This window comes from Misgurnus anguillicaudatus, chromosome 11 (assembly GCF_027580225.2).
Source record: "Misgurnus anguillicaudatus chromosome 11, ASM2758022v2, whole genome shotgun sequence".
Taxonomy (NCBI): domain Eukaryota; kingdom Metazoa; phylum Chordata; class Actinopteri; order Cypriniformes; family Cobitidae; genus Misgurnus; species Misgurnus anguillicaudatus.
In genome coordinates this window covers 24,149,208-24,176,987 of record NC_073347.2, presented here as the reverse complement: position 1 = coordinate 24,176,987, position 27,780 = coordinate 24,149,208, and the positions used below count along the sequence as shown (strand labels likewise).

Sequence of the window (27,780 nt, the reverse complement as noted above, 5' to 3'; positions counted from 1 at the left end):
TTAGTTCAATGCTGCTAAAAATTATATTAAACAAATATTTGTTTTATCGTTTTATAGTTTAATAGTCATGTTTAGCAACTACCTGCTTTGTCTAATCTTCACTAAGCTTATTGATAAAAGGCATTACTCAGAGACTCAAAGGATTATCCATTTAATATCTTTATGGTAGTATTCGTCATCATTTTCAAACAATAAACATTCTGTGAATCAACTGTGAATATGAGTTCAATATAAAATGCATAGATCCAGCACATTATGTGGAAGTCAACAAAAACACCACGCACACATAGTGTGTCAGCCCAAACACGCACACATAGTGTGTCACCATGGTTCTGCCGTTACAAAGGAGGTGGAGGTCTGGGCCCGCTGTGATACCGGAACCTGTGGACAATGTCAGAGTTACCACACTGATCATCAAAAATCTCCTTTTACCCCTCACAGCAACCTGTATATCTGTATTAGTGAGTACATATACCTGTTCTCAGAATCAATGTTAGGGTAGGTAGAGAAAACTCTTTGTCTGATTGGCTGTAGTGCTGTTGTGTAGAGGCTGAAAGGTCCTCTGATCTGCCTGAAGCTCACGTCACTTTGAAGACCACGCAGGAGAGAGACACCCGCTCTCTGCTTCCTAACTGAAAAAGTCACACACAAAAGCTGCTTGTACATCACAAAAAAAAAACCCGTACATGTATTGGTGTGTTTTTGTTTTCGTGTATGCATACATACATCTGAAGGTATCGTGCATGTCTTCTTGCTGATCAGAAAAGAATGTGAGTATTCCTGTATTCAGGCTGGTACGTCTTGAAGGAGCTGGTCGGATGATCAGTGGTGCCAGACCAGGTAAAGTCACATCACTGACTGAGCTAGATGTAGAACCCTGGATACACACACGCACATGTGTCTTGTTCGAAATTTAGCATTCAGACTTTAAAGGGACACTCCACTTTTTTTGAAAATATGCTCATTTTTTGATTTTTACCTTTTTGGAATCCATTCAGATGATCTCCGGGTCTGGCGCTAGCACTTTTAGCATAGCTTAGCACAATCCAATCAATCTAATTAGACCATTAGCATTGCGCTCAGAAATAACCAAAGAGTTTCGATGTTTTTCCTATTTAAAACTTGACTCTTCTGTAGTTACATCGTGTACTAAGACTCCTACAGCCGTACCATGGCTGCAGGAGGTGCAATGATACCATGCAGCGCCCGAAAATAGTCCCCTTCCATTGAAAGTTACCAAGGGGACTACTTTCAGGCGCTGGGCAACATCATTGCGCCTCCTGCAGTCATGGTACTGCAACAAAGTCTTTGATTATTACGCAGAATGAGAGTATAGTTCCTAGCCATATCGGCTTAGAAAATCGCAACTATTAATTTTCCATCGGCCTTAGTACACAAATTGAATGGATTATGCTAAGTTATGCTAAAAGTGATACACCAGAGATCCGCTAAATGGATTCCAAAACCGCAAAAATCAAATGTTCAACTCCATGGGAGCTGAAAAATGAGCACACCCTCAGAAAAAGTGGAGTGTCCCCCCAAGTGTCATGTGTTACCTGTGCTTCATTAGATAAAAGCTCTGCTCTGGTTCTTTCTTCAAAGGTGATTGTGATTCCATCCAGAACCTGCAGTCTAGACAGATGCAATACCACTGCTTGCCTGTGGAGGGACCGTCGTGACACCTGCAACAAACACGCACAATGAAAGCTTATGAACAAAACATTAAAGGTCACGTTCTTTCTGATCCCATTTTTGAAACCCTAGTTAGTGTGTAATGTTGCTATAATAGCATAAATAATACCTGTAAAATGATAACGCTCACTGCCAGGCGATATATTTTCTTTAAAAGAATTCGCCTTTCAAAGCCTACAGCAAACAGCCGGTTTGGACTACAGCCCTCTATTTCCTGCTTTAATGACGTCGGTAAAACAGTTTTTTGACTAAACTCTGCCCACAGGAATATGTCAGTCGCCAGCTAAGCTAACGGCAAGCTAAACTGCTATCGAATCACAACACACTAAACAAACTACACAATCAAAATTCGTTAGGTATTTCTGAAGGAAGGACTTCATAGAACAAGGAAGACATCAGCCTGTTTTGAGGACAGTGAAAACAGCACTATACAGATAAGTAAATTGTGTGAAACATGAACACGTGTTATATTGCGCACTGTAAACACAATCAAAGCTTCAAAAACTGTTTACAAGATGAATTCCTCATGCTACAAACTGGCAAATTGTCAGAAAAGCAGTTGGACGTATAATGCGCCATTGTTCGTACAAGTTTTAGAAAGTTTTTATTGAGCATGAACAATTCATACCTAACAATCTTGCTTTATTTCTTTTATGGGCATTTTCAGTGCTGGAAGTACAGCGGAAGTCCTTAAATGGGCACTTTAACTATTCCAGTTAAAGTGCCCACGTATGAATTTGCATACACCAACCAAGAACTGACACGAAATCAACGTCACCAAAGAAGTGTGTTGTTTGTGAGGGAAATTAAAGCTTGTTCAGCTTCACAAAGATCCCAGCCTTATGGAAACAATAGATGTAGTTTGTTTATCCGGGGTAGCAACGGAGTTGTGCGTGTGTTTGTTTAATTATGCTGTATTTCGTTGAAATGGTCCGGTTCCAACCGGGTCATGAGTCGCAGGCTGTAAGTAAAACTGCATCAAATGTCTGTTTTGTTGGCAATCGGCACGTAAGTGAATATAATGTACACTGTTAGACTTAACTGTAATTTCTACAGTTACTTACCACAAAATGCCCAGTAAAATACCATAATTTTCTTTTCCAGTTCATTACTGTAATATACATTGCATTATGGGTATTAACATTTAATTTACAGTGATTTACTGTATGTTTTGAATTTGCGGTAGACTGCTGTAAAAAAAACAGCAGTACTGCTACTGTAGTTGAATAAAATAGTGTTATAAAAGCATTTAAAATGGAAAAATAAAATATATCAATGAAATTAAATACATTTTATTTGTTATGCTTTTAGTAGTGAAGCAAATTTTCAAAATGTGAATTGTTTTTCAACAGTCTAAATAATTTATTGAGAATTGTAGCTAGAAACAAGAAAGGGATTATGGATAAATGCTTGACCGTCAGATTTGAATTTGACCTCAAGACTTCAAAACACTAGTGACGCCAAGATTTCGCTCCTCAGAAGTGGCTACTTGGGGAGTGAAGTGAGTAACTTTCATCAAGTGACTCTGTGGCACTGTGGTAATGTTATGGACCTATGACACAGGCGACCTGTTGATTCCCCTTCAAGGCATTTTTTTTAAAACTAGGTTACAGTCAGGGTATTATACTGTAAAATGGAACTGCGGTAAAGGCCGCATATATACAATAAAAAGTCTAACAGTGTAAACGTGAAAGTTACCCAGAGATAGTGGAACCGTGTTACGTGTAATACTACTCTAGGTACTCAGGATCAACATGAGAAAAGCAGAAACTGTCACAGTCAGCAGACTGTTCCTGCCGGGGATAAGTGTCTTCACCTGTCTGCACTCTCATTAGACCCTAATCACCGGCACAGCTGTTCATCATTACATCAACTCCATATATACTCACCAGTTTCTCTGTTTCTCTGCCAGATCCTTACACTCAACAGTTGGATACTCGCGCTTGGACTTACCCGTTTGTGGATGTACCTGTTATTGTGTTGGGTCGTGTCGTCTCGTCTCCGCGTGGATGTTTCCGGTCATCAGTTTGGATTTACACCACTGATCATCACTCCACCAACGCCGTCACCTTCTCCCGCACTCAGGCTCCACCGTTGTCCTTTGTTCCTGTGTTTCCTGTTTAAAGTGTGCTTTAATAAACTTTCATTGTTCACTCGCAACTGCTTCCTCATCTCTCATAATTTATCATGACAGAAGGATCTGGCCAAGATTGGAAGCAGCGAGTGTACTCCGGGATGTCTCAGCCTCACAGTGATCGCCCTCCTTCCTCAGAGAGAGAGTGGGGAGAGAGACGGAGGAGTTTGGCTTCCCTCCGGCAGCGGGGTGAGTCAATTCTGGATTTTGCTCAGGTCTTTTGGACCCGCGCTTATGGTCTGGGACTCAATAAGTCGGAACAAAAGAGCTGGCTCAACCATTGTCTGGATGACCCTCTGCCTCGGTGGGAGATGGACGGGCTGGAAGTATTGGATTTTTGGGGCTTCGTGAGTTATCTGTACAACCGCAGCCGTCGGGATTTATGGGAATCCTCCGTCACGGTCTCCGCCCCTGTACAGAGGACTGAAATGCCGTTTGAGCCCATAATTGTTCAACCACCACATAAACCCCGTAATCGCAGGAAGAGGAAGAAGCCAGTGCTGCCTGTTAACCCAGAGCAAACCATTGGTGCCCCGGACACTGCATTGTTTAGCCCTGTCTTGTCAGAGCTGGTGTCCGAACTCAGTCCAGCTGCCGCCGTATCCGACTCGGTGTATGAGTCAGTCTCCGGTTCCATTGACTCTGTCAAAGTTCCACGTCGTCGCCTGGTCTGTGTAACGGATAGCCCGATAATGTCGGTTCGAGCGACCGGAATTCACAGACTGCTCCTTTCTCCCAGTGAGCTTTCCAAAACGAGTGAGATACCGAAGTCTATTGAGCTAGGTGAACTGTCCGGTTCGAAGGAACCGATCAACACTAACGACTCGGTGAACCTCTCCGAATCTCGGGAATTGATGAAAGGATTCAACTCATTTGAAACATCCAGTTTAAATGAATATTTTGAACTGTTTAAATCACCTGCTGATGCTCTACCTGTGGGTACTGTTGGAACTATGTGTTGCTCTTCAGCTCAACAGGAAACCTCACAAGCTCTTGAACCCAAATCATCTGACCAACCTGTTAGGACTGGGGGACTCGAACCTGAATCAACTTAACTCTTCAACTCAACTGGATCATCGGATCCTGAACCACAGGTACTCTCTGTTACCCACGAAATTTTTGAGTCATGTGAGATGTTTGAGCCTAATGAGATTTTTGAGTCAAGTGAGAATTTTGAGTCTAACAAGTCTTTCGAGCCTCAATTCCTAGAATCTGTGCCCAGTGAAATACCTAACGAATCGTCCGCTGATTCTCCGAGCAAGCTCGCCACTGTTTCTCAAGGTGAACTCTCTACTGATTCGCTGATTGAACTCTCCACTGATTCTCTGGACGAATCACCTTTGAGTGAGTCATTTCAAAGTGATTCGTTAATAGTAAATGATTCTGTGGAACTGTTTATAGCCAACAAAGTCACCTTTTCACATGAAATTACCATTGTTCATGATGCTAAGACAATGAAACTGTTCTGGCCACTGGGATTACTCAAACCTCAAGAGCTTCTTGAACTTTACAAACTTTATGAAGCATCTATGTTTGCTCTGGCGTTGTGTTGGGTGTGGTCTGTTTTCTGTACTTCTGTTCCACAGGGCATTACCCAAACTCACAAACATGAATCCTCTGAACACCCTCGCACGGCTGGAGGATTTGAACCTGTGTTCTTCGATGTCAGGACTAAAAGGTCAGAACCTGAACCACGCACTCTCTCTGCCACAATGGAGCCACTCGTTCCCCTAAGGTCATGTGAGTTCTATGCACCTCTCATTATGGAAGAGGAGTTTGAATTGGAGTCCCATGAGATATCTATCTTGACCAAGTATGCTGTTCCAGAGTTCCCTGAACTCTCTGCCTTGCCCAAGATGGCCGATCCCATGCTTTCTGAACTCTCTGCCGGGTCCAAGAAGGCCGATCCTGAGCTCCACAAGTTTTCTGCCACCACTAACATGGCCCAGAGGGCCTCTGTCTGCTTCCGCCCTCTACCCAGGTTCCTGTTACCACCAGCCCCACCATGGTCTCTACGTCCGTACTGGTCTCTGGCTCCGCCTGCGGCTCCGCCTTGGTCTCTGGTCCCATCTGTGGCTCCACCTTGGCCTCTGATCCCGCCGGCGGCTCTTCCTTGGCCCCCTGATCGGTCAGCCTCGTCCTGGTTTCCCGGATCCTGGCCTCTTCACGGGCCTGGCCCTCCGTCCCTCCCCCTGCTCTTCCACCAGTCCAACTCCCACCGGATCTCTAGCCTCTGGAAGTGTCTGGTAGCCACTCCTCAAATGGGGGGTACTGTCACAGTCAGCAGACTGTTCCTGCCGGGGATAAGTGTCTTCACCTGTCTGCACTCTCATTAGACCCTAATCACCGGCACAGCTGTTCATCATTACATCAACTCCATATATACTTACCAGTTTCTCTGTTTCTCTGCCAGATCCTTACACTCAACAGTTGGATACTCGCGCTTGGACTTACCCGTTTGTGGATGTACCTGTTATTGTGTTGGGTCGTGTCGTCTCGTCTCCGCGTGGATGTTTCCGGTCATCAGTTTGGATTTACACCACTGATCATCACTCCACCAACGCCGTCACCTTCTCCCGCACTCAGGCTCCACCGTTGTCCTTCGTTCCTGTGTTTCCTGTTTAAAGTGTGCTTTAATAAACTTTCATTGTTCACTCGCAACTGCTTCCTCATCTCTCATAATTTATCATGACAGAAACAGCATGTGTTATGTGAGCTTTAAATAATGATATAAGCATAGTACAATTTTTTTACAGTATATTGTGTAAGTGTGTGTAAGAGAGATAATTACTGGGTTGCCAACTACAGACAGTTCTACAAGGGAAGGGAGAACCTCCAGTTTCTCCAGCTCTGAAATATCCTGCAACACAAATAAAGAACACATTAGGCCTTAGAGATGTGTGTGACATAAAAACCCCTAAAAATAACGTGCGTTCATTTACATAGCATATTTTCATACCACAATTGCTTTTTTCCACAACACATTGAGTTTAGAGAAAGAGAGACAGAGAGAAGAACGCAGAGCAGAACGAGTGAAAAAAGATGAGCGTGTCTCAAGAACACACGCATACATACAGACCCGCACCTCTGACCTTCAATCAATGTAAATACTGGATAATTGTACCCTTTAGGCTGCTTTGCTGGTGCAGTAATGGGCGTCTGTAATTACTCTATATTCAGGGGCAGGGAAACAGCCGAGCTCTGAAAAGGCCTAACAACACTAATACAAACACACTAAGTGACTGAATGACTGTAATTTAGTAATTACAGTAAAACTGCAGGCACACACATAGAATAGGTATGGGAATGGAGAGTTGAACAATTAAAAAGCGAGCTTCATCCTCACAAACACACACCCAATTAAAGGCGGAGTCCATGATGTTTGAAAGCCAATGTTGATATTTGAAATCACCTAAACAAACACGCCCCTACCCCAATAGAATCTGGACCTTCTGTTGATAGACCCGCCCCACACATACGCAACCCGGCATTTGATTTGATTTGATTGGCTATAAGTGTGTTTTGGTAGTCGGCCCGTCTCCTTTTCCAACTCGTTTTTCAAACATCGTGGACTCCGCCTTTAACAGGGTTGAGAGTGACAGTGAATTTTTGGTTATTGTTGTGATCTGCTGTGCTAATAAAATTATATGTAACCCTGACCTCTAACACAATATGTCCCAGTCATACATAAGATAAACAATATTTGACAGAACTTCCTGTCTGATAAATGGATTTCTATTATTAAACAGCAGGTTAACTTAAAGAGGAAAAGATAAATTTCATATTTCGATCTGTTCACACAAAACCTACTTTGTTGCTTTACAAGACTTGGAATGTTCCCACAAGCCATATGATCTACTTTTATGGCACTTATTTGAAATAGAAAGTGTTGCCATACTGTGTCATTGTAAAGAAAATAGCAAATAAAAATAGATAAAATATCAAAATTAAAGTTACAAAGCTATAGATGTACACAATGACGTTTTATACTCTATGGGGCAGTTCCCAGTACAGGGTTTAGATTAATCCAGAACTAGGCCTTGACATTTAGTTAAACTAGGGCTGGATATTTAAAGGGGACATATCATTAAAATCGGACTTTTTTAATGTTTAAATGCTATATTTGGGTCCCCAGTGCTTCTATCTACCAAGAAAATGTGAAAAAGAACAACCCAGTAAATAGGGGTGTAAATCGGACAGTTTATTATGATTCAATACAAAATCGATTTTTGCAGATGCATCAAACGCTTCTTTGATGCAATTACGATCTGATTCGATTAATTTATCGGTATTTTTACATTATGTACCTAGTTAAGCAGTTACATTTTTACTTGCAAATGCAACAAAAATATAAAACATGAACATTTAATTAAACTCTTTGAAAATTGCACAACCTCTGTCCCAATTGGAACATTTACAACAACAAACTAACAAAAATACACTTTTAAAGAAAAAAAGAAAAATTAATAATGAGTCACATCAAAATGTCAAATAAAATCAAGCTTATGATGGCAACAGTCAAAGTTTTATCAGTATTTTGTGCCAAAATGTGCAATAGTGACAATCACTGAGGTAGTTTTAGAATTTTTTTATTAAATTAAAAAATAAATTAATATAAAAAATAAAGCTGATAAACTTAAGCATTTTATCTGATCTAACAGTCAAACAAGTGCTGCAGTGGTCTTTTTTGAGAGATTTTTCTTTAAAAAAATTTTTTGCGTGGACAACATCACCTGCAGTGCTAAACACACGGTCATCTTCTGTCTCTTTCTGTGTGTTTTCACTGCTACAACCGCATTGTTGCTGCATCATATTCACTTTCTGACGCCAGCAGATAAAAATAAACAAAAATGCACGCTTTGGCAGAAATGCGTAGATGGACATTACGTCAAGGAATGAGTACATGGACAGTGTCAAAATAAAGGTACCTCAAATCGATTTTTTACGTGTGGCAACAATGCATCAAACAGTAAGGATAAAACGATGTATCAATCTATGTATCCATCGGTAACTTAGTTTTAGTAAACAATGCTCTGCAAGCATGTGAAAAAATAGGTCATTGAAATTTGGCTCCCCTTGTGACGTCAGAATGGGATAATACCGCCCCTTAATCTACACTATCCAACCACGGCACTGCCATTTTTACATTTTTACAAACTCTACAAATAAAAACAATACTGGTGTGCATCTTAAGACAAAACAATGGCACTGATAAATATTAAGATATGTAAGTACAAAGTGTTTATAAATTGAGGCAGCTCAAACATGCATTTTAGTCTGGGACAAGGATAAGCCCTGTCCGGGAAACCGCCCCTATGATGTATAATCCTCAATACGCACAACCGGCGCAACGTCATAGATTGTCTCTGAACAGGTTCACGCCCACTTTTGGGGGAAACAGACTAGACCTTCCATTGACTTCCATTCAAAATAGCAGAACAGAGCAACGCTCGTACACAGCCGGCAGGCGTAAATAACTTATGAGAATACTCAGATTAAACATGTTGAGTAATTATCTGTCCACCCTGCCTGCCATAGAGCGCGAAAGATACATTAACTCATTTAATTTGGTCAATGTGAAAGCATGTCTCTTTCATTCTCACAGCGTCAAATTTGTGTAACAACGCTCCCTATTGGCCAGAGGTGTCTTACCCGGACATTTACTCGTACCTCATCGAGTCAACAGGGAAGCAAGTGAATGATTTTACTTCGTATTTGAAAGTTACTTTGTATTTATATATTATGTCTTTATATTTAGAGTACTGAGTGCACTTTTCCGTCCAGCCATACAACCCTTAGTGATTTTCCAGCAATCACTGGATAGCGTAGTTACACAAATTTGACTCTGGGAGAATGAAAGGGACATGTTTTCATATTGACCAAATTAAATGTGTTAATGTATCTTTCGCACTCTATGGCAGGCAGGGTGGACAGATAATTACTCAACATGTTTAATCTAAGTGATTTCATAAGTTATTTATGCCTGTCAGCTGTGTACGAACGTTGCTTTGTTCCGCTATTTTGAATGGAAGTCAATGGAAGGTCTAGTCTGTTTTCCCCCAAAAAGGGGCGGTGACGAAATTTACAGTCAAGTTCCCGGATGTGCTGGTAGTCTGTATGTAAACAAAACCCTACATGCTAGCACAATGTATGCACATCTATATGTGTTTATATTTACCTGTATTTTGTTCATGTCTAAGAACAATCTTCTTAGCCCTGCGAGCGGCTGCAGGTGGTTCAGTTCACAAATGCGATTCTCTGCCAGGTGCAGGTCCACCAGAACCAACTGTCCACAGAACGAGTTCTCTTTCAAAAACTTGATTCGATTTCGATCCAGAACCAGCTCGCGTAGCCTCTGCAAACCTTCTAGTCCCTCCACCTGACTGATATCATTCCCTTAGAGTCACAGAGCAAAGATGCTGTAAGTAAAGAAAGACTGAATGTGTGCATGTGTGTGTTTGTGCAAGAGTGTTGTACCTTGTAGGACCAGTGCTCGGAGGTTAGTCAGTCGACGTAGCTGAAGATTCATCAGGCTGGTAATGCCATTATAACCTAGATGCAAAACTTGCAATGTGGGCATCAAAGGCTCCAGATTATCACTAGGTGCTTTCTCCCTACAAACCAAAGGAGAAGTGGATTTTGATACAGTAGGCAGCGAGTAAGAAGGCTAATAAGAATAGTAAGAATACTTCCTGCTTGTGATAACTTTAAAGATTGAACCACCCAACAACCGTGTTCACTTATTTTGCTGTGTGTAAATGTAGCATTCTTGGAGCTACAGAGCACCACTGCTGTCTGAGAATCTCTCATTATGTGTAATCATGACGCTCCCTAGTGGTTGGACAAGGAACTACATCATCCCAATAGATAATGATTAAGTTAAAGGGACACTCCACCTTTTTAAAAATATGCTCATTTTCCAGCTCCCCTAGAGTTAAACATTTAATTTTACCGTCTTGGAATCCATTCAGCTGATTTCTGGGTCTGGCGCTAGCACTTTTAGCAAAGCTTAGCACAATCCATAGAATCTGATTGGACCATTGGCATCGCGCCTAAAAAATATAACCAAAGTTTCAATATTTTCCTATTTAAAAATGGACTCTTCTGTAGTTACATCGTGTACTAAGACCGATGGAAAATTAAAGGTTGCCATTTTCTAGGCAGATATGGCTATTGGCTAGGAACTATACTCTCATTCTGGTGTAATAATCAAGGACTTTGCTGCCGTACCATGGTTGCAGGAGGCGCAATAATATCACGCAGTGCCCCGAAAATAGTCTCCTGCTATTGAAAGGCCCTGTCCCAAATGGCGCACTTCATGTGGACTTTCGGTCTCGTGGCCTTAAATTGTGCGTCCTCGCTTAGTCTATGAGTCCGAAGGGTGTTCCATCTATAATTTTTACGCTCCGAAGTGTGCTCATCAGAGCCCCCTTTGCACCCTTGATGCAGTCTTCGGCAAAGCCCGCACTGCAGCAGGCTTCGCGCACTTTACCAACCCAGAAGTCCTTGCGAAAGAGGAATCAGGCCGATCAGACAATGGAAGGGAGGAGTTCACACTGACGGGCAACTTCTCTTCCTATTTCCGGCGTGACGTTCAAGTCTGTCCCAAAATACGACTCCTTTGCTCCCTCTTGGACTCGGGTCAAGGGTCCCTAAGGTCTGAACTACATGATGTCATCAAAGTGTGGACTCTGAGGAGGTCCACAAGTCCGCAGTGTGCCATTTGGGACAGGGCCAAAGATACTAAGGGGACTATTTTCGGCCACTACGTAATATCATTGCGCCTCCTGCAGCCATGTTACAGCAGCAAAATCCTTGATTATTACGCCAGAATGATAGTATAGTTCCTAGCCATATCTGCCTAGAAAATAGCAACTTTTAATTGTTCGTCGGTCTTAGTACACGATGCAACTACAGAAGAGTCAAGTTTTAAATAGGAAAAATATCTAAACTCTTTGGTTATTTTTTTTAGGCGCGATGCTAATGGCCTAATCAGATTCTATGGATTGTGCTAAGCTATGCTAAAAGTGCTAGCGCATCAGCTGAATAGATTCCAAAACGGTAAGAATCAAATGTTTAACTCTAGGGGAGCTGGAAAATGAGCATATTTTCAAAAAAGTGGAGTGTACCTTTAAGTGTGTATGTGTATGAATGTGTGTCATACCTGTTGAACCTGCTGTTCCGTAGCCCATACCCACTGGAAGTGACTTTATGATGGAGAACCTGCTTGGTGCTCATGTGACTCTGAAGTTTTTGACGTGGCAGAATTGACTCAATGTGATTATGGTTCAGAAACAACACCTGCAAAGACCAAGCAGACACAAACACATGCAGTCTTCAACACATTAGATGCTTCACCAAAAAAGATTTGTTGACTGAACTGTGGCACCATCAATACAATGCACTGTGTATTGTGCATCTCTGTGTTATAGCTCTATACATTTGCTGTAAGTCAATTTTAGGTAACCTCATACAGTAACTATGGTTAGACATAAAAATGGAGACAAAAGTGCAGTATTTAAACTCTGTCCAGGAATCACAGCCTTTAATTTTATTTACATTTATGCATTTGACAGACACATATATCCAAAGAGACTCAAGTTATACATTTTATATGTATGTGTGTTCCCTGTGACCTATGATGAGCTACTCATGTAATGCTCCACCAGTTGAGCTACACAAAATAAATTTTATACTTAATAATTTCCAACGTTTTAATCACATACATACCTTGATGTTGGGCAGGAAGATGAGACTGCCACATGAGGTTAGGTTATTGTGTTCAAGATTAATACTGCGCAAATTTCTGAACAAATCAGCAGGTGTGAGATCCACAAACCTAAAACACATTTACAAACTGATACATAACTGAAAGGAGAAACAGCAGATTCATTTCATTTTCAAATTTAATTTTGACTGCAGTATTACAGTAACAGGTGAAGTGTACCTGACAGAGCTGGACTCCATACTGAGCTCTGATAGGTCTCTGTAGTTACAGTGTCCAAGTTTCTCAGCCACCATATCTGCAGTAAGTCGCCCTTCATACATTTTAGCAGTTTCTGACTCGCACATCTCCTGCAAACGCACATCTTTATTAGTAACACACAAAGCTATTTACTGAAATGCAATAACTGGTTGACCTTTTGAATTCTTGATTTGAGCATTACATTCAGAGCTCAACAGTATTCAAAATGGACATTTAGTTTTATAGTGCAGAAAAGAGTATGAACCACTTCTAATTATGTGCATGTGTATGTAAACAAGAATAACATTAAAAATGTTAATTTACCACAGCTACTCCATCCAATGCTCTGAGAGAAGGCAGGTGAAACACCATGTAGATCCTGTAGTTCTCCAGTTTCACCAAGGGGTTTCCATGCAGATCCAGAATAATTAAACTGGACAGTGCCTGAAAGAGTCAGATGTTACAGCAAGACAATGATTTACTCCATTTACTGTTAGATTCTCCTGATGGATCTTCAGCACCTTGTGATAAAAACTGATTTATATTTCTGCTCTCAGAAATGTATTAATCAGATCTCCTGACCTTTAAATAGAAGATTTCACGGCTGGTGCTTATTTCATTGTTGCCGATATAAAGCTCGATTAAGGCGCGTGACCTTTGAAATCCATGCAGAGAGGAGATGATGTTGTTCTCAACAGACAGGAATTGAAGGTTGGGCAGTCGGTCTAACACATCCCCGTCTAAACACTGCAGCTGGTTGCTGTTAATGCTGAGCCGCGTCAGTCGATTTAGCGTACACTGTACTACACAACAAACACACACAACAAACAAGATTAGAAGTCATTAAATTGGTGGAATGTAAATTATATCATAGGAAAAGAAAAGAGAGCGAGAAAAGAGAAAGTAAAGGAGGAAGAGATAAAGGTAAGGAGCAGTACCTTCAAATCGGCAGATACTGTTGCAGTTAAGTGAAAGTTCCTCTAGTAGAGGCCAGTGTTCCAGACCCTCAATATATGATAATTCATTATTGTCAAATGAAGCCCAGCGTAGATTCACCAACTGGTCTAGATTACCGAGTCGTGTCAACTGCTGACCATCCAGATTCAGCGCTGTGATCTGACCATGAGTGGCAAAAACACAATACCACAATCAGGTAAAGAAAATCAATGTAAATGCAATGTAAAATGTGAAGAAACAATGTAAGCTGTTATTTAGTGAGTCTTCAGTTTTGCTAAAGTTCTCAAATGTGACCCTGGAACACAAAACCAGTCTTAAAGGGCACCTAAAATGTAATGAGTCTCAAGTGTGCCCAGAATATGTCAGTAAGGTTTCAGCTCAAAATATCCCACAGTTAATTTCTTATAATATGTCCAAAATGCCTCTATTTGGATGGGAGTAAAAACGTTCTGCTTTACTGTCTGTACCTTTAAATGCAAATGAGCTACTGCTCCTTACTCCCTTACAAACAGATAGTGAGCGCTTTCAGTTAAAATAGATCTGATTAATACAGTCTGAGACAATAGTATCTAGTGGACAGAGTACAACTCGCTGAGGTTTAGTGAGACTGATTTGGTTTAATTGGGATTAAAAAACAGCGGGTGAAAAGAGCAGGTGGATTTTTTTTCATCGTAGGGTGGCCAACACACATTATGTCCAAACACCTTATAAAAGTGGATTTTGCATAATAAGAGCCCTTTAAGTCGCACTGGTATATTTATAGCAATAGCTAACATGGTATATATATATATATATATATATATATATATATATATATATATATATATATATATATATATATATATATATATATATATATATATACACTCCCTGACAAAAGTCTTGTCGCTTATCTATTTTGTAGTAACACCTGCTATTAACCTGACTTTTAATGAATCAATTGGTGTTAGAAATAGCTCATATGAAAAGCTAAAACCCTCCCAAATGATGTTTAATGCACCGAAATAAATTAGTTTTACTGAAAAAAAGATTTATCCTTTAATCAAAGGTCAAATTTTGGCAAGACAAAAGTTTTGTCGCCTATTCAGAAATTAAACAAATTTACTACAAATACAAAAATATGTCAGCAAATTAAGTAGTGGTGCTGTGAGATCCAAATTTAATATCTTGTATGACTTCCATGAGCTTAAAGGACTGCATCCATGCGGTTTGGCAAGGATTCATACAATGTATTGATGAAGTCATCAGTAATAGCAAAGAAAGCAGTCTTGCATGCCTCCCAGAACTCATCAATATTCCTTGGTTTGGTCTTCCATGCTTCCTCTTTCATCCTACCCCACATATGCTCAATGATGTTCATGTCTGGTGACTGGGCTGTCCAATCCTGAAGCATCTTGATCTTCTTCACCTTGAGGAACTTTGATTTGGAGATGGAAATATGCGATGGAGCACCATCCTGCTGCAGAATTTGGCCTCTTTAATGGTTGGGAATATAAGAGGTAGCTAAGATTTCTTGGTATTTTAGACTATTGATGTTGCCTTATACCCTGCAGATCTCTCGCACACCCCCATACTGGATGTAACAGGCCATGATTTTTCCGCCACCAAACTTAACTGTTTTCTGGGTGAATCTCGGATCCATGCGGGCTCCAGTAGGTCTTCTGCAATTTTTGAGGCGACTGTGGTGTAATTCAACAGAAGATTCATCTGAAAAATCCACCTTCTGCTTTTCCAACGTCCATCCTTTTAGCAGGCTGTGGGCCTTGGCGAATGCCACACGGTTTTTCAATTGTCTTTTGTTTAGTGCTGGATTCTAGGCACTGATTCGACCATTTCGAGACAGAATCGGACAAACTGTTCTGGTTGACACAGGGACTTCAGGTGACCAGGTCTCGTGGAGCTCTGCTGCAGTGGAAAATGGGCTGGCCTTGGATTTTCGAGCCAACAAACGGTCCTCTCGAGCAGTTGTCTTGTGGGGTCTGCCTGACCTGGGCTTGTCAAAAATGTCTCCAGTCTCTTCAAATCTTTTTTTTTATCCTCTGTACTTGATGCTGAGACACATTGAAGGTGTCTGCGCCATCAGCAGTGGATCTGGTCTTCAGCCTCTTGATAATCAAAACTTTAGTCTCAGGGTGAATCTTAGGCATGTTTGCAAAGGTCTAGTTGCAGTTGATGTGAAGGTCTAGTGTACTGGGGTTCTTTTTATACACACCTGAGACATAATTAATCTGTGATTTTTAGTCACAGATGAAGCTCATATGACAGGCGACAACACTTATGTCTTTGCAAAAATTGACTCAATGTGCTTTACCAAGCTGTGAATATCAGAATACTTTTTGAAAGTTTCGTTTTGCACTGAAACATTATTACAAAAGCTGTTGGGATTAAAATGAGCCATTTCTTGAAAACAAATCTTGATTAGAAATATATTTTAGCGGCACTTTGTGCACTTTGCACATGTCAATTTGTACACAAGCGACAATACTTTTGTCAGGGAGTGTATATATATAAATAATGCCTGTCAACATTGCATTTTATTATTATTGTTATGTGTTGTGTGGTTTTTTTTATATGAACATAAACAAATGCGTTGGTCTCGAGAACTCGTTCTGAAATTACGAGTCCTTCTCCTCCCACTGTGGTCCGAGACCGGACTCGAGTACTACATCACTAGGTTCAGGGTCACAAATATTAAAGTTGTATTATAAAAATTGCCCTTTTTGCATACTTTGGAAGCCCAGCCTGGCTCAAGCTCAAGTGAGTGTTTCCATGGAGACAGGCTGATCTGTGTGAGCAGGTGAGCAGAAGACAACAAACTCAGACTACGTGGACGTTCGGTATCCGTTCGAGAGTGGGCGACCAGAGATGCCTGCACAAACACACACATTAGTAATAAACCATAAAACATTAACCTATTAATAACATTACCTGTAGGTCCAGAACGGACTCCTACCTGGCTGATTCTGGATTGGGCACCCATTTGAACTGTGGCAGCCGCCTCCTCCTCCATCACTACAGTACCGTCCAGATGAGTGAGTGTCTTCAGCCGACCAAGAATCACCATATGCACACATTCATACTGTAACACAAACACACAGTACACAGTATGGAACAGGGGTCTTGTGCATTGCACTGCTGAATTGTGGGAATTTTCTATATGCTGTTCTGAAGTAATGTTAGGTGACTCATACCCTGTTCCAAGGATTATGCCGCGTGTCCAGGCGGAGCAGAGCAGGGGTGTGTTTACGCAACACATTCATGTCATCCTTGACCCGGGTCAACTGATTCCAGCGAAGATCCAGTTCTTTCAGACGGCCAAGTCCTCGCAGACCTTCCAGTGTTGCAATACGATTGAAACTAACGTCTAGATATTCCAAATTTGGCTTAAGATTGTGAGAGAGACAGAGGAAGAAAAAAGACAAAATGTTTCATAATTGCGTTTGTGTTTTATAATGCATGTTATAAAACGGGCAGTTCTGGTTCTTCATTCTGATTGGTTGAAACATGTTCCAAGCCGTGATAAAATATCCCGGTAAATCCACGGTTCAGACCGCATTACAGGAGTATCACTGCGCCACTGTTGCTGCGTACTGATTTATGAAAAAAAACACCACACTCTTTAATCATATTTTTAATTTGTATACAATTGCACAATTATGGCGATATCCAGATAAATTTCAATAAATATTGTTGAATCATCTCATCAATAAAGATAAAACTCTCCCTGAGGACTTTCTAACTCAAATTCATATTTCCGCTATCCACTGGGTGGTGATCTTACCCAACTTAAACACTGACGCATTCACGTTATGCATATAAAATATCCGTTTTATAAATGCAATAACCCCCGCGAAGCAGTGTGGTTACAGTGCATTTTATAACAGCTAAGGGGCGTTGTTAGGCATGACGCGAAGCGGAGTGCCTAAACCCCCTTAGCTGTATAAAATGCACTGGTAACCCACTGCTTCTTGGGGCTTATTGCTTTATTTTAAGATGATACGCAAGTGCACCGTCAATAAAGTCTTGTCATTTATTTAGTTAAGAATGCATCATAAATATCTAAACAACACAATGACAATGTCCAACATAAAGATAGCATTCACAACCCATTTATGTTTTTTAACGTAATGCAAAATATTCAAGATGGAAAAAAGTAGGGCATGCATTGATTTTATCCATCTGATATCTTATTACCATATGTGAAATATCATCTAGACGAGTGAAGTTATTAAAGCTGAGGGTGAGACGCTGAAGGGCCGTGAGTCGAGAAATCTCACACAGTTTATTCAGACTATTACCATGTAGATTCAGCACCTGCGTGACAGAAAAAAAGAGTGATTATTAAAATCACTTATTTAAAAATCTGACTCAAATATACCATATTGAGCACTGATCCACAATGCAAATGAAAAAGTCTTAAAACCTTTCTTAATCCTTCATTCTATATTCATTTTAAGACAAAACATGTTTGATCTGCATACATTTTAGGATTAAAATCTCACCACTTTTGCCAAAAAACGTATTCCTTTAATGCACTGTAAGTCGATTTGGATAAAAACATGTGCTGAATGCATGATTGTAAAAACTTTTTTGGGGTCACATGGGTATTGTAGCCAGTGTATGATATTGTCAGTATGATGATATAGATACTTACTGTTATCTGACTGAGCACATTTGCCTTTGCCACTGCCAGTATAGATTTCTCATCTATACTGAGCATCTTTGGGTGAGGTTTCAGAATGGGGTCCATTTTTAATGCCTTCTCATCCAGGTCTAGCTCAGGACGGGGCACGGATGGTTCAACAGCTATGGAAGTATTAACAGGAGAGGAGTCCGGAGGTGAAGGGAGCTTGGATGTGTCCTGAAAAGACGCATATCAAAGAACATAACATAAGAAAGCTGGTTTAATCACTGATTCATACAGTCATATAGATATGGCATTGACAGGATGATATCTTATGATTTGAATAGCCTGAATGGGCATGTCATACTGGTTTATCCAATCGTGTCAGTTTCAAGCAATACAGAAATTACATTTACAAAGTCAAAACCAATTACACTTCAGGAATGCAAAATGTAATTCGCCAAAAAGTGTTGGTGTATATATATTACCTGTGTGATATATTCAAAGTCCACTAGGTACTCTGGAAGCACCAGTTCATGGTCAAAGATGTACCATAGTTTCTGCCTCTGTCTACAATCACAGTCTGATGCCAAAACACACAAACTTATTACTGCTTTGTTCAATGCTGCTCTAAATATTATTCTTTCTGTAAACACATAACCACAACACTCAAACTCACCAGGGGCTGTTAGTTCTGTTTGCTGTTTCAAGTCAAAACTGAGGTAGACAGAGTGCACTTTTGGGTAAAGATCACAATGTATTGGGACACCCTCCTTCACTGCAGTACTGCGGCCCAGAAACACTTTAGAAATGATCAACTGACCTACAAACACAAATATCTGTGAAATTACCGAGTTGTTTATGATGCAAGACTTGTTGTTTATATCTAATGTGTGCATGGATGTATCCCGACCATTTCTAAAGGGAAGGGGGTCTGCATGGTTACATTCTGATGTCCTCTGGAGGAATGTCATCTGCAGTCTGTCACACACACTTAGACTGTTAGATAGAGGAACGGCTCGATTTCTGCCCAGTGCCTGAAGGTAAGACACACATCCATGTAATGGAAATAAAAAAACGTAACCATTCCTTGTTGGCCTGTAAAGAGTTTGATACCTCACAAGCATCAGCAGTTTTAAAACCATTTTCTAAGATGTGTAGTATCTCATCTCTCCCGCAAGAATGCTCTGGATCGGGCACGTGAAACAGATACTCCATATTGTGTTTGTGATCCCTGTCACACACACAAACAAATGGTGCCATTGCAGAAACAAACAGTTGTTTTAGTGAATTGACTATGATCTATGAAAATAAAAGTTCATATATTTCGCTTTAGAGAAACATTTTGAGGGGTCTGTCTAGTCTGAGCCACAGATGGGACACTAATGGACCATCAAGATCTGTCAAACTGGTGCATAGTACTACTCATAAAAATATGATATTCATTCTTTCAAGCTAGCTGATATTCAAATTTAAAGGTAAACACCAGCATTTTTCAGTATTTTATTATGTTCTTACCTTAACTTAGATGAATGAATACATACTTATCTTTTTTTAATTTATGCACTTAATCTTTGTACAGTGCGTCGTAAATGTGTTAGCATTTAGCCTAGCCCCTTTCATTCCTTAGGATCCAAACAGGGATGAATTTAGAAGCCACCAAACACTTCCATGTTTTCCCCTTTTAAAGATTGTTACATGAGTAGTTACACCAGTAAGTATGGTGGCACAAAATAAAACATGGCGATTTTTTAAGCAGATAAAAAATGAAAACTATATTGTATGGCGGAAGAGCACTTAGTTTGCAGCACTTCGACTACTCCCCCTCTCGCTCAAACTTCCATCAATATTACCGTGCCGGAGGTCGAAGTGCTGCAAACTAAGTGCTCTTCGCCATACAATATAGTTCTCATTTTTTTTATCCGATTAAAAAACCGCCGTGTTTTGTGCCATCTTACTTGTGTAACTACTAGGGGTGTCACGATTCTCCAAATCCTCGATTCAATTACATTTTTGATTCTAAGTCATGATTCGATTCGATTCTCGATTTTTACTTTTTTTTTGAAAGACAAAAAATGCTATGCCATTAATATTTATTATTATAGTTTCACATTAACATGCACATTGCGTGCTTTTCCTAGCATGGGGATTTGTTGGCTTCACTTTACGCGAGAGAGCTTGTAGAGAGGATTCCTTCTTGCACGCACATGGACTTAATGCGCGCGTCTTGGACTAGCATCTGAAATAAATCCATGGATGGGGCTAGGCTAAATGCTAACACATTCACGACGCGCTGTACAAAGATTAAGTGCACGCATTGAATAAAGATAGGTATGTATTAATTTGTCTAAGTTGAGGTAAGAACATAGTAAAATATTGTAAAACGGTGCACTGTAAAAAATACTTTGCTGCCCCAAAATATCCTGCCGAATCAACTCAGATCTACAAGTCACCTCAACTAACTATTATTTATCTTGACTAGAGATGAGTTGTTATAACTACAGGTGAGTTGTTATAACCCATAAAATTAAGTTGACTTTTCTCAACTATACTTTATAAGTTGTGACAACTCATCTCTGTTGACATGACTTGTAAATCTGAGTTGACTCAACAAAACACCTCAAGGCAGCAAAGCATTTTTTACAGTGTGGTGTTTTTCTTTAAGGGTTCCACTGTATTTTCTGAATGACCAAAATGACCTAAGAAATTAAAATAAAGATCTAGTTTTTAGACAAAAAATATACAATTTAGGTAATCTGTGATAAAAAAGCAAAAAATCTGCCTATAGAGTAAGTTCAAGATTTTTTTACCCCATTGGCAGTTTTTTTTTTTTTTGCTTGTTTTAAGCAAAAAAATCACTTCAATTTAAAAAAATGCATCTTAATTTAAGGATTTTTAGATATTTGTACTGAAATCAAGACAAAAAATACTAAAAAGGTAATTTTTGCAATGTGGATTGGACAGGTTTTAGCACCCAACTGAGTGACTCACTGTGAGAAGGCTGAAGATTCCACACTGACAAGAGAGTCCAACTTCTCCTGGAAGCGCAGACGCAGGGCTCGGTTGTGGATACGGACGATCCGATTGATCTTCATGCCAGTGATGTGGTGAGGTTTGTAATCCAACGCACAGAAACGAGAAAGCAGGAGATCATAACACGGGGTGAACCTTAGGAAAGAAAGGAAGACCATAAGTATGTTTGATGTGTGTTTGTGTTCTTGAGCATCATGTCTTGTGAATGTGTAGTACCAAGGTTCACCGGTGTTTCCCTCCTCAAAGCGAATGTTCCCTACGGTTTCCAGCTGCAACAGCAGGAGCTGCACCATCATCTCCTTCCTGTCGTAGGCCAAAGCCACTTCACGCTGATAACATGCCTCTAGCCTGAGACAAACATTCAATTAATATAAATATCACAAATAAATAATACACACTGACAAAAATACAAACACATACTCCTTCAAATGCTGTTCCCAGATCTTTAGTCGGTCTCTAAGAGCATCCAGTTTGTGCAGAAGAATGTCAGAGGTCAAGCCTCCAGGTTCTTCTGACTTCCTACCGACGTCCTGTATACCTGACAGCTCACACTCCAACTGTGAATAGACAGCAAACATTTATGATGCTAATTGTGAATTGCAAGTGCATTTTCAGTGTATCTATACCTACATTCTTAACCATGTGTGTTAGCATCCATATTCTCTTCTCTGGTAGTTGTATTTGATCTCTCCACTGCTGTCGGATCTTGGTTTTGAGATCATCAAACTGTCTTTGCGCAGAACGCACACGCATGGTGTAATACATTATCTTCTTTAGCACTGTAGACTAACACACAATCACAAATACCCATAATTCTCATTAACTGAAATTAAAAAGCACTCTCATGAAACAGAATATCACACACACTCTTGTTCTCACATCTGCATTATCTTTGAGTTGCTTGGTCGAAACATCATATGTGTCCAGACTCTCCAGGTGCGGCATGTGATATAGGATGTGAATGTAGTAATTATAGAGCAGACACACAGGGTTTGGACTAGACGTAGGGCCCTTCAAACTTAGGTGCCTCAATTGGGACAGCCGAGTCAGATGGGTCAATTCCTACAAATAACACAAGTGTACAAAGCAAACATCATCATTTTTGCCCATACTTGGAGTTGGGGATTTGTGGTATGTAGCTCATCTGAAGCTGTTTGTGGACATAAATGACACTTCAAATTCAGTGGCTTGTTGAAGAGAGGTGATACTTTTCTAAACAAAGACCATATATTTATTTATATAAAAAAATTACAAGCAATTACAGTAGCAACCACCCAAGGACAGAGCAACAGTCTAGCAACCACCAACACTATGCTACCAAAATGGGAATGATTTGCATAGATGGTACACACGTTTTTTGATAAGACTTTTGTAAACTTTGCTACAATATCAGGGTAAAACATCCGTCCACACAAATTAAAGATTTTCTTGTACCCCTTTATGGTCAACAGCAAATGGAAGTGCATTTAGTTTCCCATTAAGGGAAAGAACCTTCAACATACAGTATGAACTTAACAATGAGCCCACCGATTAACGGCACAAAAGTGCCAGCATACAAACACCTGTCTGCTTGTGTCATAATTCTGCATGTGTTACACAGAAAGAGCTCTGAAGAGCCAATAGACACAAAGAGCGACTCTTACAGACCTTTTAATCACTTGACTCGCACAAATAACAAAGACTCCCTTTCAGAGTCACACGCCTCATTCAGACCTCACACCACTTGAAAATGGAAATATTTATCTGGCTTATTTAAAAGTGCCTCTGTGTTTCTTCTGGTAAATAGAGAGAGAAAAGAAAACTGCTTTTGGCAAAGATGCCACATTATGGTAATGATGCAAATTGAAAAGCAAAAACGGCAATTGAGCAATTCCTGAAATGATTAAGTTTCTCCGGGGTAGTTGAGAAAGTGCATGGTCCGCGCAAAACAAACAAAAATAACAGTAATCGGATCTGTAGTGACCATGCTTGAAGTAATAGCAGCGTGAAGGCTGGTGAAAAACTATTATCCAGTAATCCTGGGCACCATCAATATGGGCTCTACACAAAGGGCAATCAACAATCTGATGGAGAAATGCATAAAGGAGGAAGATTTTTACATTTTCTAAAGAAATTGTGAGCGATGCCACAATTTGTGCAATAGTCGCTGACACAATGCTATAACAAAGCAGCCCATTCTAGTATTCTGATTACTATTGCTCATATTCCTCCTGTAATGTCTTTTTCTTACTGTTTTATTTTCCACCAGGCAATAATCATAAGTTGGATGTCTTGGAGTTACTGTACACCTCTCTTCAACAGGCTGCATCATTTGGGGTGTTGTTCAGTACACAAACAGTTTGAGCAATAGTAATAGCTATGTTTGGCATCATTGACTTCAAAGGCCCATTAACTTCAGGGGACATTCTGAATGCTTGAATTCAAATAACTGTTATGAAACAGTAAATTAAAATGACAACTAAAATAAAATGTTCTCATACCTTCAAAGAACTGATTTTGTTTCCCGAGAGGTTTAGATTTTGGAGACTGATATTTTGATCCAGACTATGACCTCAGAGATAAAAACACTATAGATTAAAATGGACATCAATAGTTTTTTTAACATTTATATGTTTTTCAATTCATAGGGTAATATAATACGTACTGTAAATATATATAAATTGTCTCAACATGCTAAAATATTTAAATGCAAATAATAAAATGCAAACCTACCAAGTTTCTTAATAACATTATCAGCAAGATTTAACTCCTTAAGGTTTACAAGTAAACTCAGTCCCTGCCAAAGAAAAACAGAGTGGTATATTAGGATTTTTTCTATGTTTTCACCACAACCTCTTGTTGACAACCTTTACAGGTTATCTTGACGGGAAAATAATATACCTCTATATCAGAGATCTGGTTCTTATTAAGCCACAGAACTTCAAGGTTGACCAATAGCTCTAGATTTGTGATGTGCTGGATATTGTTATCATACAGAAATAACCTCTGCAGTTGCAAACATTTCTGAAGGCCTGAAATCTCCTACAACAGACAAACAATATCAGAAACATAAGATTTATATTATCCAGGCATTTCAATCATAATGAACCAATTAAAGTGCACCTATTTCATTGCTAAAAACAACGTTACTCATTAAGTCCCTGATTGGCCAGCTAATCTGTACATTGTGATTGGTCTGAATACCTCTGACATTAGCCGGAAATGTGACGCTCCTTACCATGTTTGAAAGATTCGGTCACAATGCAATGCTAACAGGAGTTAACTTACAGGCTGTGAGTCCAAGCAGGAGGAATTTGACTGATTTAATGTCGGTTTTGCCCACGTCGACAGGCCCAGGAAGTAAACTGTTGCCTACAATCCATGTGTTTGTTGTAGTCCAAGAAAAGAGATTTATGTTGGAAACGATAACTCGCGTCATCATTTATTTTGGGGTTTGTGCCTTTTGCATATTGTTAACATAACATGTAACACACTTACACACCAAAGGAAATTTAAAATTGTGAATCGGATAATAGGTGCCCTTTAAAAAAAAGCTAAGAAAGTTTAAATGTGCAAAACTGCAGATGAGGGCCATATAAACACATTTTGTCTGTTTTTGCATGCCATAGCTTATGTTTCACTGTGTTCTTTTAAAATTAAGCTAAAAGCTTTTTTGAATCTATCTTTTTTTGTTTTTAGGTGCCCCAAACTAACAAAACTCAATTTACCTTATCTCCTGCTCCTTGAAATATTACCTTCTGATTGGATAATCTTAATCTTGATATTTTCACATACAGAGAATTAAGAATTTTTTTTATTGAAGTACTGATCATGATTTTTCAAGGCCGACTCCAATTCCGATTTTTTACAAGCAAATTGGCCGATTTTTTTCTTTAAAGGTGCAGTGTGTAATTTTTAAAAGGATCTCTTGACAGAAATGCAAAATAATATACAAAACTATATTTTCAGGGGTGTATAAAGACCTTTTTATAATGAACCGTTATGTTTTTATTACCTAAGAATGAGACGTTTTTATCTACATACACAGAGAGTCCCCTTACGTGGAAGTCGCCATTTTGTTCCATCATGTTCCATCTTTCAAAAGCAAAGGGTAAGCAGTGGACTGAGCCATTGGTTGCAAATCGCAACCTCACCACTAGATGCCACTAAAATTTACACACTGCACCTTTAAGCAACTGACAACAAAGACTAAAAGAGTACATGAACAAGATGTACATTTGCTTGTTAATAGGCTTAAATGGCCTTAAAACCGTTTGGAGCTATTTGAAATTAGAAGCTGCATCTTAAGCACAATGATCAAAAATGCAACATACCTCTGCCAAAAGATATTTTTGTTTTTAAATTGGATTTGTTCTTTGATGTATAGGATTCAGGATTTAAAGATAAAAACAGTGGTCTATTTTAAATAAAATAGGTCTGTCATTATCGGTTATTTTTGTAAAGTTTTTATTAACCATTACTCGAGTAAATAGAGTCACTTTTAAATTCACAATAAAAACTGACTTAAGTAAACAATAGGCTTACAGGGCTAAAGACGAGGCATACAGTGCAACATTTATACTTCACACGATAACAGAAAATGTGTAAATTAATTGATGATGAACTAATAATTGGAATGAAATAATTTACTGCTTTATAGAGGAGAGAGGGGGAGAGAAAAACCACCTGGTTCTGATTTATGGTCAGTCGATCAGTGCATCCCTAATTGTTATTTGCATGATTAGTTATGTGCAATACATAACAGTCTAAAAGGGAAAGGGACGAGGAAATTAAGGTTTTACAAAGGGTTTTGGTCATTTTTACAACAAAAATAACTTTCCCCCAAATCGAGTTCTGTTTAAACAGTATCCAAATCTCTTTAGTCCTGTGCATGTGTCAGAGCTGAGACTTACATTTAACCTGCACTCCACTACCCATAATTCATTGAGAACTGGGCAACACTCCAGGCCCTGAATCAAGCTGATGGTCTGGCCCACGATGGTAAGCTTGGACAGTCGGGGGAAGAGAAAGAGACCCACCATACGAGGAAGCCCAGAGAAAAACATCTCCAGTTCCACAACTCCACAACCTTCCTGAGAAACTTTCTCATATGATACTCCATTAGACACACACTAAAAAAATAAACAGAGCACAAACTTGAGACACCTTAATACTGGAGGACTTTCTAATCATTAAAGGTTAAGTTGTTAAGAAAAGCATATTGCTGAGCAAATTTTGTATAAAAGCATATCTTTGTAAAAAATACAGGAATATCATTTTGTGTGGACAACGTCAACATGTCTCACATGGGATCTCATAGAATTCACACTAAGATATGTACAATATTTGCACAAAAGTGGCCAAAGGTTTTTGCACATGTGAAATTCATGTTGCTTTTCTGTAGGGAATAACTTAAGACAGCAAAACAGTAATAAAAGGAAATAAAATGAAATCTCACCAATTCTTTAATAATTTCTTCATCTGCATTTAGTCTCTGCTGTTCACTTGGTGACATGATTGTCTTTAAAACAGTATTATTAAAAGTCTTCATTATGACAAATTTGTAGACTCTCTTTCATTCAACACTTCTGACTAAATGACTACAAAAGTATTAGAAAACATGTTTATAAACTATAGTTACTCTTAAAATAACTGAATTAAATAATCTTAATCTTGATTTCAATTTACTGTGCACATGTAAATGTACATGAAGAAAGAATCTACGCAGAGTTTGTAATTAGAAACGACTAGATTACATTCCTTTACACGCCATCAAATAACACCACAAAATAAACATTTAACTTAAGTGATTAACGTTAATCTCAGCTCATAAATTTTAGCAGTATTATTGCGTGTCTAACATACCTTTAAACAAGGCACATATATCCACCCTCCAGGATCAAGCTGCGCTTATTATGATTTTCCCTTATATTTCCAATGTTCGCATCATTGTGATGTTTACGCTAGGCCGTAGCTAAGGAAGTTTGTGTCGTCGTTGTCAAGGAAGCCCTGTCGGAATGTAACGTTTCTTTCCAGCAGATGGCGCCAGAAGAACTTCAACAGGCGCGTTCACATTGTGCAACCTGCTGTTTGTTTTAGAAAACGTTGACAGTGAAACTACACTAAAATTATACAAGATTTGGATTAAACAAGTTTTTGCAGTAAACAAGATTTGGAAGTGCTGAACAATGTCTAAAATAAACGTTTTTGTGGGTCTTCCACCGTAGTCGAATTCTGATTTTGCTCTCACTGCCATCAAAAACCAAACGCAGTTATATATTATGTGTACTTTTATTTAATATGAACCACGCCCGTGGTGAGGAGGCGCGCGCACGCGGACAGTCCTCTAACCGGAATCTCGTTCTCCGTCCTAAATCCGTGCCAACCGCGAGCCGC

At 39.5% G+C, this 27,780-nt stretch overlaps 1 protein-coding gene across 3 annotated transcripts; it reads right to left on the bottom strand.

Annotated features, from left to right (window-relative positions):
* Positions 1–135: 135 nt before the first annotated feature.
* lrrc9 (leucine rich repeat containing 9) lies at positions 136–27,574 on the bottom strand. 3 transcript variants are annotated; one of them, XM_055169592.2, is made up of 33 exons: positions 27,250–27,574; positions 26,843–26,905; positions 26,298–26,516; positions 24,286–24,426; positions 24,118–24,181; positions 23,886–23,956; positions 22,285–22,467; positions 22,036–22,191; positions 21,826–21,962; positions 21,622–21,753; positions 21,364–21,540; positions 19,489–19,606; positions 19,286–19,409; positions 19,052–19,195; positions 18,861–18,955; positions 18,403–18,609; positions 17,943–18,062; positions 16,940–17,131; positions 16,702–16,827; positions 16,477–16,617; positions 13,730–13,907; positions 13,374–13,594; positions 13,116–13,235; positions 12,774–12,901; positions 12,557–12,665; positions 11,991–12,127; positions 10,304–10,440; positions 10,005–10,222; positions 6,618–6,686; positions 1,557–1,682; positions 727–877; positions 476–632; positions 136–381 (listed from the first exon to the last, which is right to left on the bottom strand). In XM_055169592.2, the coding sequence occupies exons 2-33, from the start codon at positions 26,897–26,899 to the stop codon at positions 339–341; spliced, it is 4,398 nt and encodes a 1,465-aa protein (XP_055025567.2). In that variant the 5' UTR covers positions 26,900–26,905; positions 27,250–27,574; the 3' UTR covers positions 136–338. The 3 variants fall into 3 exon arrangements, with proteins under 3 accessions (XP_055025567.2, XP_055025566.2, XP_055025568.2); XM_055169591.2 differs by lacking the exon at positions 27,250–27,574 and having other exon boundaries at positions 26,843–27,068; XM_055169593.2 differs by lacking the exons at positions 23,886–23,956; positions 24,118–24,181; positions 24,286–24,426; positions 27,250–27,574 and having other exon boundaries at positions 26,843–27,065.
* Between the last annotated feature and the right edge of the window lie 206 nt (positions 27,575–27,780).